The sequence below is a fragment of the Cyprinus carpio genome, chromosome A9, assembly GCF_018340385.1.
Source record: "Cyprinus carpio isolate SPL01 chromosome A9, ASM1834038v1, whole genome shotgun sequence".
In the NCBI taxonomy this organism is placed as follows: Eukaryota; Metazoa; Chordata; class Actinopteri; order Cypriniformes; family Cyprinidae; genus Cyprinus; species Cyprinus carpio.
In genome coordinates this window covers 18,123,750-18,140,193 of record NC_056580.1, presented here as the reverse complement: position 1 = coordinate 18,140,193, position 16,444 = coordinate 18,123,750, and the positions used below count along the sequence as shown (strand labels likewise).

The following is a 16,444-nucleotide window of genomic DNA, read 5'->3' as shown; positions in this document are numbered from 1 at the left end:
CAGTGACAGTAAGACCTGCATTCTTTGATTTGATTGTCCATCTCGATCATTTTGTCATTGACGAGCACTGTTGGACCACTGATGCAGACCTGCCAAGAGCCCTGCACGGGCCTCAAATTTAGGACCTAGCCCGAGATGCTCAGGCCCTAGCCCAGCCCGTGTCCGACAGTTAATCAGAATTATTGACCCGAGTCCCTCTTTTTTCCCCTTTCTCCCAAAACAGTTTATACTACTGTTCCAGCTATTAAAATAGTTCAGTTTTGTATGTAATGGCAAAGTGATTATATTTCGTACTGAACCCCCAGTTGCTCCCTGGGCGCTGGATATATAGCTGCCCACTGCTCCGGGGGTGTGTTCACGGTGTGTTCACTACTCATTGCTGTGTGTGTGCACTTGGATGGGTTAAATGCAGAGCACCAATTCACTTTCACTTTTTCACTTTGTGTGCACTCAAAAAAATCAACAAAACGTTAAAATAAAGAAAACAAACATGATGCGCTTTCTGCCATCTCATCTTGAACAGGAGCGCTTCACAAAAATGAACCAAAACTCAGCGAATACATGCCACACAGGCATGATAAATATACCTATAGAAAGCTTTAAATGACTACTTAACGAAATCAAAAAAATCAAAAACAAAAACTCTTTCATTATAATCATAATCGGTAAAGACGCACTTCTCTCCAAAGGCGTGTTAAATAAAGAAGAGGCGAGTCAGGATCGGCATCTTCATCCTTGCGACACCGACTCAGAAAACACTATTTATTAGTAAATAATTCAAATATATCCCTCCTATTATTACACATTTATGACACATTTATGGTAATTACTTTTGCTGATGCTTTGCAGCAAGCTTAAGCCTATTGTGTGCATTTGAACGCAGATCTCTTCTGCTGCACTGCTGCTGCCGGACAATAAACACCGTCGAGCCGCTCTTGTCAGTTGCGGTAGCATGATCTTATGTTGTTTCCACCAGTGCTGCAATTTTTTTCATCACTAATTGATGGATGTCTAAAACAGGCCGGAGGCCCGGCCCACATCTGAACTATGATGTGAAAATTGGCCCGAAGCCCTGCCCGAGGGGCGTAAAAAAGTTGGGGTGAACTGCAGGGCTCTAGACCAGCCTAAAAGTTTAACTTTAAAAACTTTTTGTCATCCTAACAACAAACAGCTTTACTGATTCTTATACAGTGGGTACGGAACGTATTCAGACCCCCTTAAATTTTTCACTCTTTGTTATATTGCAGCCATTTGCTAAAATCATTTAAGTTCATTTTTTCCTCATTAATGTGCACACAGCACCCCATATTGACAGAAAAACAAAGAATTGTTGACATTTTTGCACATTTATTAAAAAAGAAAAACAGAAATATCACATGGTCCTAAGTATTCAGACCCTTTGCTCAGTATTTAGTAGAAGCACCCTTTTGATCTAATACAGCCATGAGTCTTTTTGGGAAAGATGCAACAAGTTTTTCACACCTGGAATTGGGGATCCTCTGCCATTCCTCCTTGCAGATCCTCTCAAGTTCTGTCAGGTTGGATGGTAAACGCTGGTGGACAGCCATTTTCAGGTCTCTCCAGAGATGCTCAGTTAGGCTTAAGTCAGGGCTCTGGATGGGCCATTCAAGAACAGTCACAGAGTTGTTGTGAAGCCACTCCTTCGTTATTTTAGCTGTGTGCTTAGGGTCATTGTCTTGTTGGAAGGTGAACCGTCGGGCCAGTCTGAGGTCCTGAGCACTCTGGAGCAGGTTTTCGTACAGGATATCCCTGTACTTGGCAGCATTCATCTTTCCCTTGATTGCAACCAGTCGTCCTGTCCCTGCAGCTGAAAAACACCCCCACAGCATGATGCTGCTACCACCATGCTTCACTGTTGGGATTGTATTGGACAGGTTATGAGCAGTGCCTGGTTTTCTCCACACATACCGCTTAGAATTAAGGCCAAAAAGTTCTGTCTTGGTCTCATCAGACCAGAGAATCTAATTTCTCTGTTTTTTAGCAAACTGCATGCAGGCTTTCATGTGTCTTGCACTGAAGAGAGGCTTCCGTTGGGCCACCCTGCCATAAAGCCCTGACTGGTGGAGGGCTGCAGTGATGGTGGACTTTTACAACTTTCTCCCATCTCCCGACTGCATCTCTGGAGCTCAGCCACAGTGATCTTTGGGTTCTTCTTTACCTCTCTCACCAAGGCTCTTCTCCCCCAAATAGCTCAGTTTGGCAGGACGGCCAGCTCTAGGAAGGGTTCTGGTCGTCCCAAACGTCTTCCATTTAAGGATTATGGAGGCCACTGTGCTCTTAGGAACCTTAAGTGCAGCAGAATTTTTTTTGTAAGCATGGCCAGATCTGTGCCAGATTCTCATTTGCTCTGACATGCACTGTGAGCTGTAAGGTCTTATATAGACAGGTGTGTGGCTTCCCTAATCAAGTCCAATCAGTATAATCAAACACAGCTGGACTCAAATGAAGGTGTAGAACCATCTCAAGGATGATCAGAAGAAATAGACAGCACCTGAGTTAAATATATGAGTGTCACAGCAAAGGGTCTGAATACTTTGGATCGGACCATGTAATATTTCAGTTTTTCTTTTTTAATAAATGTGCAAAAAATGTCAACAATTCTGTGTTTTTCTGTCAATATGGGGTGCTGTGTGTACATTAATGAGGAAAAAAATGAACTTAAATAATTTTAGCAAATGGCTGCAATATAACAAAGAGTGAAAAATTTAAGGGGGTCTGAATACTTTCCGTACCCACTGTACACAGAGTCTTATACTGTCTATCAGCTATGACTATTTTAGTCTTTCAAAGGACAAAATGGGTGGAAAAACAGTAATAAAAATTAGACATAAATTACATAAAATGCAGGCCAGGAGCGAGGCCCTCTAGAGGCCAGAGGTCATATTGTGAAGTAGAAGCATCCATTCATAAATACTTTTTCTACAAAGCAATGCTGTTGTTACTAAAAGGCAGTGGTTGTCTTTAAGTCTCCTTTTGGTAGAAGCTATTTTGTAGCTGGTTGGAATGAATGTTTTCTTTGACACATTAAATAACTATCTAAAGTTTGAACTTAAGAAAAGGTCACAGTGTCAACTGTGTATGTGCTTGGTGTCAGATATTTTGGGTCTTTTGGCTCTAACCACACTGCCATCTAGTGCCTACAGCTCCTACTCCATATGGTGGTGTAAGTTCTCTGGGTAAATCTCAAAGAATCATATCAGTCAGATTATATTTCTTGCCAAAATTATATTTTTCCTATTTGTAGGGTTTATTATTATAATTACTATTTTGCATTGTGTAAGGTTTCTTAATTCCCTTTTAATGTACTACCATAATCAAATTCATCCTGAATGGATGCATGGATTTTTTTTTTTTTTTTTTTTTTTTTTGGTACAGTAAATACCATTTAGTAAATAATAGAATGATGTATGTTACTTTTTAATAATAATATTTGATATATTAATATGTTTTAAATATTTAAATCATATATAAATATTTTTTATGAACTAAAACAATCAAAATTTGCTTGTGCAAGGTGTCTTTTATTGCCATGAAAATAATGTGACAAATTTTAATGGTCCTAAAATAGACTCTAAGATGACCTAGATAGATTCTTAACAGGTTTCTTCACCCTTCTAGCAGAAATTAGTTACCGTGTGACTGATATTTTAGCCTGACTGCCTGGCTGCTTGGAGTCAATTTAAGTGTGTAAGAAAGAAACTCCAGAGTTCCAGTCCAAGCAAACTCAGTTTTGTGGTATTCATCCAGGTCTAGTAACAGACAAAAAAGTTGGCTATGATATTATTGCTGTGTTTGTGAATGAAACAAAGATAAACTGCAGGAATTTTGAAATTCCATGTAATTTCCTTTTCTAAGAGTATTAAGTTGCTTCCAGCAGTCAAAGCATACAATGTGTTCTTTTCACAAGAGACAATATCATCTCCGTTATATATATATATATTTTTTTTCTTCTTAGTTTTGTTTTGTTTTGTGTTAATTTCCCATCTCTTGCACTCATCTGCACAAAACACATCTGGTCCTGCTCAGAAATTCCTAAAAAAAATGCACTGGGGCTCAGATGTACAAACACACACACATACACACATTTGTATATTAACACACCCAGTCTAAAAAATGTGGCATGAACAATTTGTCACACATGCACACAAACACACATGCTGGTCCCCTCTGGCTGTGATAGACATGAAAGGACCCTAGGTAACAGGCCTGTCTATCAAATGTGCCTTCCAGTACTCCATCCTATGATCTAACAGAAAACCCCTCCCCCCACCCTTGCTGCAGCACCTGATCCAGATGTCTGCTGCCCCAGACGCTGTGTGTGTGTTCCATCTTTCACCCAGACCCATTTTCATATTTTCAGCAGCCCACATTTTTATGATAGGATTTCAACATGAAATCAAAATGGACCTTAATTGCCTTGACACTTTCCTGGTCTTATTATGCACAGTTCATCAGTTTGCATTATTCCAAAGAAGAAAAAAAAAATTCTTTATTATCTTTCATCAAAAAGTAATTACTTACTCTGACATTCCCATTCAGTTGATGTCACCTAGGCTGCGCAGACCAGAATTTGGTCATATTTCGACATACTTATTTGTTCACTGTTCACATCCAACTGAATGTTAGATTGAGGTGAAGACCTAGAAATCATACGTTTTCAATAGAAGTGGGCAACTTGTTCAATATTTATAAATTTGTATGAGTTTGTGGTGCATATTGTGATTTATTTATGTTTCGTGTAAATGCACTAACCTGATTGGTTTGCATTGAATTGCATTAATCAGAATTCCTTGTTATGTACAGTATTAATATATATATATATATATTATAACAGTGTGTATATATATATATATATATATATATATATATATATATATATATATATATATATACAGTATAAGCAGTTATACATATATATGTATGGCTTGATAAAACTGAATATATATCTCAATTACTTCCCGTAAATAATAAAATAATAGCACGATTTTATGCATTTATTATTTGTAAGAATATACTGATTACCAGGTATTTAGTAATTTTTAATTTGCTGAAAATTATGTGCATGTAAACTGGGTAAATATGCTGTATAGCCAAATACCTATCTAAGCATTGTAGGTAATGCAGCCTTTATAAAGGTTAAAGAAATTCTAATGTTGGTTAAAGGATATGACAATAACAGCAAAAGGTGATATCTTTGCAAGAAGTTTACGGGGAGTATAAGTTGCGGGAAGCAAAATGCAGTTATGTTTTCTTTAAATGAGTGTGACATTGGGTCATATTCAATTGCAGACTTTAATCCTTGAATAATCCTTGAATAAATGCAAAGTAGCCACATTTAGTTTCACTGGAGGGAGCAACGATCAGATACAGCTTTGTCTATGAAAGAAACTTTAGTCGAGGATATGGCTGGCCATGAGAACTGCTTCAATGTCACTGTACAACAGCTTTTTGAGGAATGTCAGATGGCCATGCTGCGCCACTCTAGCAATACTAAATACTCCGGTGGCAAAAGGTGTGCCTCTAAGAGGTCTGGGAGTTTATAGCCTATGCAGCACCATGCCTCATTAGATACTAAATGAGAAGGAGGAAATGATCCTTCTACCCCTGAGCTGCTTATGGCAGTTCACCAAATCTGGTTCAGAGCAGAGTGGCACGAATAATGTATGTTTATCATGCATGCTAGAACTAAATCAGCAGCCCAACTAAAATGGAACCTCAAAAGGTTATTCATGCAACAATACATATTACTGTTAGCCCATAGTTTTTATTAATAACCATTGCTTTATATATTATATGAATGTTTTTAACATGATTAGACTTTGTGAAAATTTAAATACTACACAATGAAATAGCATAGACTTCTTCATGGCTAGTGTTTGCATATTTCATTTCATTCTGTAACCTACTTGTTCTACAGATTTGTGTACTAGTGTTATACGCTACTGTTTATGATAGCATTGATATGTTTTTTTTTTTTTTTTTTGCCTTACCAAATGTGGTATCCTGTCAGCAATAACCTGTCTGTGAGCTATTTTTAAATTTCTTTCAGTTTAAGTGCCGGCGATGCAGTGTTACCAGATGTTGCTATGAAAACTAATAAAAAATAAGTAAAAAATAAACTGAAATTAGATCAAATCCTTTGCAAATAAAATGCAATAATGATATCGCTAACCCTAAACTGCAACTTCTCACTTTAACTTTCTAAAGTGTCATAATATGTGGAAAGACAATTCCAAAGACACTTAGCTGGATTAGGCAACATGGGAGAGGCTGCGTGTGCCCTCACTCACAATTAAACTGTCTAAACTTAAATGCAGACACTCACATGAGGAGTTTTAAACAGCAAATTAGTCATTCAGAGAACTACATGGTACAGTACATGATGCATCACATGTGCATGTACTCATAGACCCATACATAGATATTTACAGACAGTATACAGTCGCCCTGCACTAGACCATTTGCTCTTCTTAATGTCATTCCATATAATATAATATATAATAAATGTCAGTGGGGTCCAGTGTTGTTTTGGGCACCACTGACTTTCATTGTATGTATATCTTCTTTTGTGTTTCACACAAGAAAAAATGTCATAAGAGTTTGAAATGACATGAGAATGAATAAATGATGACAGAATTTTCAGTTTTATGTGAAATCTCGTTTTTTGATGCCATATTCTTGCCATTTCAGACTGTAGACTTTTGAGACTTACATATCAAATATTTGACATTTTAAATATGTGATTATGTCTGCCGACAACATCTCTGAAGAACACACACACACACACACACACACACACACACACACCGTTAGACATTATTACCTGTGTTTACATTAGCTCTCCACTGTTTTATGGTGACCTAACTGTAGCATAAATATGTCTAATGGCCTATATAGTACATTTGTGGGACAGTGACATACAGATTTGTAGGCCGACCAATCATTCATGATGCTGGGAGCACAGCGCACTATTATGGGCTCCTTTGTAAATGTGTCACAGACTATGCACCAATTGGTCAATAACCCAGACCCTTGTCTTCTTGAAAGGTGGGGGACTTGGAGAATAGCTTGGTATGTTTCACCTGAGCCTGAAATTGGAAAAAATTGTGTGAATAGGAGTGAATGGATTACCCTAATGTGTCCCAAAGCCAACACATTCATTTCGGATGCACGGCTCCCTCCTCTGTGATTTATGGAAAATGCTACATATGATTCATTATTATGAAAAGCTATGGCCATATGCCATTTTTGCAAAAAAAAAAAAAAAAAAAAAAAAAAATATATATATATATATATATTAGTGGTGTCAAAATTAGCACGTTAACACAGGTGATTGATTTGTTCCGTTTAATGTGTTAAAAATATTTAATGCAATTTATGCTGGGGCGGGGCTAGGGTTGGCCACCACAATCACAACTGTGTCTTCTGTCATTTTTCTTTTGACAAGAAGTACATTTATTCATTGGAAGAACAACTGAGAAGGGAGATGTTTCAGAGCATACTCCACTTCACTTCAGCGCCAGGCGCGAGTCCAACGAGTGCGGAAACGGTACTGTTCTCGCAACGCGTGCACTTCAGTTGCGCAAAATAAACTACGTGCATGCAGTGTCGTGGTCAGTTAAGTCATGAATTTACCAAAAAAGACGATTAAAGCTGCCTTAAAATTGTGCATGCATGTAATATATTTTATATGAGTCACATTTAAGAACATGTCTCTGAAATGGTTTTCAAAACTGTCCTGTAGCAGCCAAGCACTGTCTGACTCATCTAACACACCCGATAACTTGTCGGCTCATTAAAAGAGACTTTAAGACCTGAAGTGAGTCAGAAAAGGTAAAAAGAGTTGAGAGAAAATATGATGCATGTCACGTTCAGCAGCAGCAGCTTTTAAAGAAATAGCTGTATATTTTTAATAATTTAAAAATATACTGTCTTTATGTTGTTTGCACATTAATTTGAAGATTAAATGTGAAATTATTGCAATATAAAAGTATATTTTAAAACTAACTAATGTTAGGGGGCATTAATCGCGATTCATTTCAGAAAAATTATAATTTTTTTTAATGATTAATTAGTTAATTTTTTTAATCGATTGACACCAAATACTGCAGCTAGCTACAGGCAATCAGGTCAAGATGCAAATTAGCATGATGTGTTGCACTGTATGCAGTGTTTGTGAACCCATATCTTTTCACCTATTTCATATTGATTTGTTTATTGATCAGAGTGGATTTCATTTCTAGCCATGCTGATTGAATTTGGCTTTCCCTTCCTCTTCAGCACTCCATCACATGTACTTACCACATCTCGAAAATGAAAATGAAAATTCTGTCATCATTTACTCACCCTCACATCGATTCAAACCAGTATGGCTTTCATTTTTTTCTGTGGAACACAAATGGGATATTTTGTAAAAAAAAAATCTTACTGATCTTTCCATGCTAAGGCTTACAGTGACTAGGGCAGTATAATTTTTGTATTATTTATATACTATATAATATTTGTTATAATATTTTGAACTAGCTTTTATTTTTATATTTTCAGTTTTCATTTTAGTTTTACTAGTTTTGTTGTGTGCTGTTTTCATTTTTATTTGTTTTTTTATATTTCTATTTAACTTTGTTTTTATTTCAGTTTTTAGTCATTTTTGGCACGGCAGCCTAATCTGAACTAAATTTTACTTAAGAAATCTTATTTATTAATCTTATTTTCTTATTTATTAATCTTATTAAGGTCAAGATTTTCATCTAATGTTTATATTTACTTTTTATTTCAGCTTTTTTTCCCAATTAACATTTTAGTTTTAGCTAACACTTGTTAAGCACTATGTGATTTACATAGTGCAACTTAAGTTATGTATTCTTTTCAAAATGGTACCAAACACCACTGGTAAAAGTCGTATAGGTTTGGAACTCTTTAATCATTTTTGATCTTTGTTTTGGGTGAACATTTGCTTCAAAATATCAGTAACCTAAAAATGTCTTCAAACTTTAAATCATTTGTGATTAATTATACAAATACTTGTTTTAGCTACCAGATTGGAATAAACAGGAGGGCTGGCTTTGTAAAACCGAGAGGATTCTTCACATTAGCTCTTTATAATAGAGAGATGTAAATTGTGTCGGTATTAGTTAGGAGTGCTTGTTCTCTCTGCAGTCGTGTGTTCCTCTGTGTGAGAGCTAATCAGAGGCTGTTGCCGAGTAAAGCGCAGAGTTGAAGCCACCCCGCAGAGTGCAGAGCTATTGATTGGAACCTTGGGGACCTGTAAGATTTCAAACACACCTTTTTACAAAAAAGATGCCCTAAAACAAATGTACACTATTTTTTGAATAGGAGACAGGGAAATGAAACTTTGCCTGAGTGCAGACTAAACCAGCTTTTATGTTTTCCAGCAAGCAGCCAAGAATAAGAAAGCACCTCAAATGGTCGATTTACCCATGTATTCTTTGTCACTTAAGGACTATTCTGAATATTTGTTGTGAATGCTTGTGGTATATAAACAATGGATTCCTGTGGACCTTTTTGCAATTGCCACAAACATTGGTTCAGACTGATTTTATGCACATATGGTTATATTGCAGAGTCCAGCATTATGGTGGTGCTAAAGCTATTGTTCCTATACTGGCATGTCATGTTTGGGTTTAGTCGGTTTTTACTTTCACCCCAATACACTGAAATCATCAAGATCCATGTTGAGCACATTTTCTCTTGGCTCAAGTGTCCAACAGCATTGTCTTTACTCTCAGCAACATTAGCACAACCTCTCTCCACTAGTGCTTCACTTCCAGCACAGAACATGACCTGCTGTCTGTAACTTTGAAAGAACAGCATGTGATGCACTACAGATTTCTGAATGTATGACCAATTCAAGTGATGAATGGGTAAAAAAAAATCATGAGTCATAATACAATAATATGATTTAATGACATTATTTGCATTTCTATTTTTGATGGCTCCTCTTGGTTACTCTTGCCAAATGCTTTTCATTCCCTTAAGGGTCCAGTTCAGCCTACTTATTTCTAATGGTAAGCTACATAATTTGGGTGGTTCTCACATCAGAAATTCATCATATTTATCTACAGCAACCAAATGGACAAATAATTATTTTTTTCTTCAGTTTTTTTCAGATGTAATTAAATGAATTGCTCTCTGATATTTGTAAAATTTCTGTTTGTTTGACCAGTTTTTAGCCTGCTTGCGTGAATGAGGACAGAAAGTTATTTCTGAATACACATTTTCAGTTTTGCTTCCCTAATAGGCTGTGTGTTGAATTATATTGTATTGCAGCAGAGGTAGATCGCAAACCAATAATTGTTTGTGAGAAAATAAAATATAACTAACCATGTATGTAATATATATAAACCCTCTAACGCTAGCGTTCCCTATTCTTTTTCTATTCGATCTACTTGTTTTTCTTTTTATTTATTATAAAAAAAAAAAACTAAAAAAAAAAACCTTGATACGTATACTCTGCTTGGCTAACCGAAACTTGTCACAGCACTTACATATTTTTGTCCTTTTGTTGGTTTTGATTGCTTCTGTTATCCTCCTTTGTAAATTGCCTTGGATAAAAGTGTCTGCTAAATTACTAAATGTAAATGCATATACAATTGTATATTAATTTATAAGGATTTTTTATTTTATTTATTTATTTATTTATTTATTTTGCATGATTTAGGTGCTGTTTTGGGCTTCTATTTGATGTCAATGTAAAATCTGGGTCCTGAAGCAAAACTAGTTGACAACCAGTGTTGTAGCCTAATGGATGGATAACTGCATTGAGACTGTGTGCAGCTGCCATCCCTTGGCAGCCTAGCAGAACAGCACTCTCTTAACATAACGTTTTGATTTTAAATGCTGCCAAAGAATATCTTGTTCTCTAAATAGGAGAGAGAGAGGAAATCAAATAATGCTTAACATTTTAATTAGTTAGAATTAATGTTATTGTTTTAATTAAACTGTAGTTACATGTTGTTTTTTAATCAATAGGGCATTAAGTGGATTTCTTTTGATATGCATGCATAAGTATGTTTAGAAAATATGAAACAATTAATTAAACTGTAGTTACATGTTTTTTAATCAGTAGGGCATTCAGTGGATTTCTTTTAATATGCATTAATAGGCATGTTTATAAAATATGAAACAATCTGTCATCTTAGTTTTATCTTATTCACTTTAATTTATGCATTTCTTCTGACAGGAGAATGAGAAGTGATCCTCTAGTGTCCTCTGGCCTAATCATCTGAGGCATTTATGTTACTTGATAGACATGGAGAAAGATAAAAGGTTATGGCACATAAGGTCAGTTAAGCCTCAAAGGGGCACATTAATTTGTAGCAGTGCACCATACAGGCTTACCCCATCCTCTCTCACAACCAGAAGTGAGGAATTGAATATAAAATACACTATCTTTGCATTCTACTTGAAGACCAGCTGAGTTTTCAAAGGGGATAACCAGAAGTAGAGATGGACAACTTATGTAAATTTTGGACTGTCCACCAAGTTTTGAAGGCTATGTGTGAAAACACAATGTGGCCACATCGAAGTCTCTCTGTTGAGTCACATAACGAAACATTTGTTTCAAATGAGTCTTCTGGCTTCTATCCACAGCTGAAACAAAGCGAAGCCAATGCTGATACAAAAGAGAAACTTCCTCTGCGATTACGGATCTTTGAGAAGTTCCCCAATCGACCACAGATGGTGAAAATCTCCAAACTGCCATCAGACTTCACTGTGCCCAGAATCAGGTACCATGTCCACTGAATTATACCTTATATCTTTTGAATTGTTGAAGAGATGGAATTTTCATTTGATGTAAAAAAACAAAACAAAACAAAACAACAACAACACATTAAACGATGCTTCCAAACCATATATATGAGCCAGAGTATCATTGGACAATCTTATCAACCATGCTGAAACCTTAGCATCCACCTAGCAACCATGTCATGTTGAACACTTTATCAACCATCCAGATCACCCTAGCATGACCCTAAACACCTTAGCAGACATGTAGCAACATCCTTCTGTGGTTACGTACTAAAAGCCTTCTTAGGATGCCTTGGCAAAACCTTAGTATTGTGGCAGCCAGTTTTGCATGGGAAAGTGTCAGTCAGATCAGTCAGAAAATGTTTATTCTAGAATTAAAACAGTTTGAAATGTGGATTCACACATGACAGATTCATTCTCCTAAATGCAGCAAGCATATTGGCAAACATACTTATTCCTTTACACTGAATGCCTCCTACCTTCATCCTCAAGAATCCTCTGAAACCATGAAGTCCCTTGTGTGTTTGCGTGTGACTGTTTGGTTATGCATGTGCCGTGGGTGTGTGTCACAGGGAGAGCTTCATGAAGCAGTTCATCGACCGACAGCAGCAGGACCCCAGCTGTCTGTTTCGTCGCCTTCCCTCAGCGTCATCCTCATCCTGCGACCATTCCAAGAGGTCTGCTATTGAGGATAATAAATACATAGATCAGAAGGTACCACACTCCATCACTCCTACAGTCTGCCCTCTCAATACACACAGGGACTAAATAATACGCTCATGAATGTTCTGAAAGGAACAGATCTATTACCCACGCAACAAGACTTAAATAACAAGCAGTTATATAACTATATTTTGTTACGTTGGGATGTTTTTGTTTGCTGATATCAAATTTAACTTTACCCATATAATAATAGTTGTTTGCAAATATATCCATCTGTATTGTACTGTGTATTGATCTGTTTCTCCTTTGTGCCTCTTACTGTCTAAACTGCTTTTTTTCCTAGCTCCGAAAGTCAGTATTTAGCATCCGGGCCCGTAACCTCATGGAAAAGGAAACCACTGTCAATAAAATTCTGCGGTGAGCTTGTGATTTTCTCCCAGTAATTTCAGATATTTAGTCAACTTATTGTACATAAGCTTAATTTAATGTAATATTATTTTTAAAAAATTCAATGGCTGAGATTATTTTTTAGCGAGGATACAAATTTATTACCATATAGTCATTTACAAAGTTATTTACATTAATTAATACATTTTTAATAAGTGCAAACATATTTACAATATTAGTCATAATTTTTGCTATTTTTATGTTCAGATAACAAAATTCACTGAAATATTGAATGAGACCCAGTGATTTTTTTCATCAAATTGAAATGTTAAAATGAGTTTGTATTAAAATGTTCATAATATAGATATGTGATGGTCCAGCAGGAATAATAATAGAGCATTGCTTTGTTCTCTGGCAGCCTTGTGCAAAAACACATAAATTCCTATACAGAGTGAATATGTTTTGATTTTGATCCTCCATTTCCATGATTTCGACTCCATGTTTGTTATCCAGCCAGCCCAGCAGTCAGAGCAGATAATGGCGTCTCCGTATCAATATAACTGTTAGTGGGTCACCTGTGAGCATGGATCAACAAATTAAAAATCTGGCAGTGATGCAGCCACATATTCCACACTTTGCTTTAACTGCTCTCGCCTGTCGTTAAGTTTCAGATCACGTCAATGCGGTCTTCGCCTCCCTCGTATTATACACACACACATACACCTCACCTTGTCCACCCCTCCTCCTCCTACTAAGCAGACAGACGGCACATCAGTAGCCATCCCACGTCGTCTGTGCCGTCTGGGGCATTCAGTCTGTCTGCATACACACATGCGCACACACACACATCCTTCATCAGCTAGACACTCACTCTGAGTGGCCTTAAATAAGGGCGACATGTTCTCTTGAAGCTGAAATTGTCATTAGCTGTGTTCTGGTACATGATTCTGCAATTAATGGACAATAGAGAGGCAGTGGTGAGCAGAAGAAGGATTTTCAAAGCATACATAGATCAGCACTGATTTAGAGCATAAACAGCCAATGGGATCTCAGCGGCGGAACAACCTCCCAATACCAATTATAGCAACAGCCTCACCAGTTACATTTCATCTCCAGACATAGCTTTGAAAGATTTGCCTTTGATAAATGTCAGAAAGCACCACAAGGGGCTTCTTGGCTATTCCTTCTTACAAATGACTTGTTATTTTAAATAGTGCTGCATTTATTGTATATATATATATATATATATATATATATATATATATATATATATATATATATATATATATATATATATATATATATAGTTCAATAAAAAATTTGGTTAGATTAGTTTCTATATTCCATGAAACTGAAATGTAATGTGATAAATGAGGAGAAATTTGATATTCCAATCAATTGCGTTTAAAGATAAAATTGTGGTTCATTTAATTCAGTTCATTATTTGTACTGCATATTAAACTTTATAGCATGATTGAAATTTAAATTTAAAGAGTAAAATCAACCAAATATTTTCTTTAAATTAAGTATGCTGTTAAATATATCAGTATTAGCTCATGGGAAAACACAAATGGGGTCGCTTGCTGAGAATGTCCCACATGCATACTAAAAGTTACTTTGGAGTAAATGGAGTCAACTGATCATCATCTAAGTTTTATTATTTTTGTCAGAAGTGGAACTGGAGTCTAGTAGATATGTAACCTCATATATCTACACTAAGTATGCCAAATTTTTCCTTGGAGCTTAATTCCCTCCTATTGCTTTATCTTCAGTTCACTGTTAGCATGAATTTTTAGTGCACTACAGGTCACGTTTGACCACTCTGAAAAAAAGGATTAATTAGTTTCCTCTCCATGGGCACCCGTTCCTTAGAACTGTTTCCACCTGCACAACACAGTGTTAGCTAATAAAACCATCTGCTGCGTCTGATGTACAACAGCGTACATGACAGACATTAGTGGCATAGCTTAAGGGCTGTTTACTGAACACAATCCTATACATTTACAGTATGTATAGTAAACCGTGTTTGCATTGTAGTACCCCGCAAAAATTGAAAGCCATTTAGCTTTTGTAATGTGAGTTATTTCTGAGTGGAACAAAATAGTCAGTGGAAATAATTTAGGATGGGACTTCAAAATGTAAATGGTCATTAGATTTTGATGAATAACCTGTTTAAATAAATCATGCCTAGTAAGACTAACAAATTAAATTAGAAGGAAGTTTTGATTTAATGTTGGCTTAATGCTGGAGAGTAACAAAAGTCTCATTAATGCTTTAAAAAAAAAGAAGAAGAAGAAGAAGAAGAAGAATACCACGCTGTGTTTGTTTTGTATTTTATTAATTTTCTCTTTTTTTTCAGAGCCTGCACTACACAACGTATGCTGAGTGGCTCTTTTGAGGGTCAGCCAACTAAAGAGAGATCCATACTTAGTGTCCAGCATCACATCCGCCAAGAACGCCGGTTAGGAAAGCGCATTGACATGCTTTCACAAACTCATCTATTTAATTTATTTAAGGAGCATAGGATGGATGCAAAGTCATAATGTGCACTACATTATGCTAGTGTGTTAACCTGCTCTTTCTGGCACAGGTCCCTCAGACACGGCTCTACCAGCCAGAGAATCAGCAGAGGGAAATCCCTGGAAACACTCACTCAAGATGTGTGTACACACACACAGACACATACACACTCAGATACCACAGAGTAATAGCTGACAGTGCTATCTGTGATTATCTGTGATCTCTGTCATGCGTGTGAACTCTTCAGCACTCCAGCACGGTCCGCTACCGTAACGCTCAGCGGGAGGACAGTGAAATCAAGATGATACAAGAGAAAAAGGAACAGGCTGAGATGAAACGGTATTTCTGCCACTCCATACACTCTCCTTGGCATGCGGTCAGTTAAACAGACCTTATCTCCCCCCAAACGAACTATGCCATGTGGGAGTTATTACACCATATCTTTCTCTCGTACTGTATGCTGATGGTGGCTTAGTGCCATCGGTATATGACAACAAGACATATTGCAGGGAAGCAAAGCCTTTGTTTTAGGTCGGGTGTATTTATTTGCCATGTTCAGAGGGCAAGGAAGGACTGTAAAAGAGAGATCAGATCACATTTTAGCTGATTTACAAATACAATATGCTACAAGAACTAATAAGGTCCCTTCTGTGCATCCAAGATCTTTCTGTGTCCATACTTTATCCCAAAGCCGAACTAATAAAAGCAGTGTTAACTGAAGATGAGATTTCAAAATGATTTATTGTTATGCCTATAATGTTTTTGAATTTTTTTTTTCAGAAAAGTCCAAGAGGAGGAACTCCGGGAAAACCATCCGTACTTCGACAAGCCACTCTTCATCGTTGGTAGAGAGCATCGCTTCCGAAACTTTTGCCGAATGATTGTACGGGCCCGTTTCAATGCGTAAGAACAAAGCAAATACAAATCCACTGCAGTATATTATTAGTTGCAATAGCATTTTCATACGCATCAATGAGATGACTAATCCCTTTGTAACATAATCACTGAAAAAAAGCCATGTTGTTTCACAAACTGTTGTGTGTGTGTGTGTCTGTTTGTGTGTATGTATGTGTGTTACATTTCT

General features: G+C 36.6%; 1 protein-coding gene across 4 annotated transcripts in view; it reads left to right on the top strand.

The window, feature by feature from the left end:
* LOC109096314 (sodium leak channel non-selective protein) overlaps positions 1-16,444 on the top strand; it is a 100,673-nt gene that overhangs the window by 66,364 nt on the left and 17,865 nt on the right. For all 4 annotated transcript variants that reach the window (XM_042763867.1, XM_042763865.1, XM_042763866.1 and 1 more), the window contains 7 exons: positions 11,632-11,768; positions 12,363-12,504; positions 12,797-12,870; positions 15,200-15,301; positions 15,431-15,500; positions 15,608-15,699; positions 16,141-16,263. In XM_042763867.1, the coding sequence (XP_042619801.1) occupies positions 11,632-11,768; positions 12,363-12,504; positions 12,797-12,870; positions 15,200-15,301; positions 15,431-15,500; positions 15,608-15,699; positions 16,141-16,263 (740 nt within the window). The remainder of the gene's footprint in view (positions 1-11,631; positions 11,769-12,362; positions 12,505-12,796; positions 12,871-15,199; positions 15,302-15,430; positions 15,501-15,607; positions 15,700-16,140; positions 16,264-16,444) is intronic.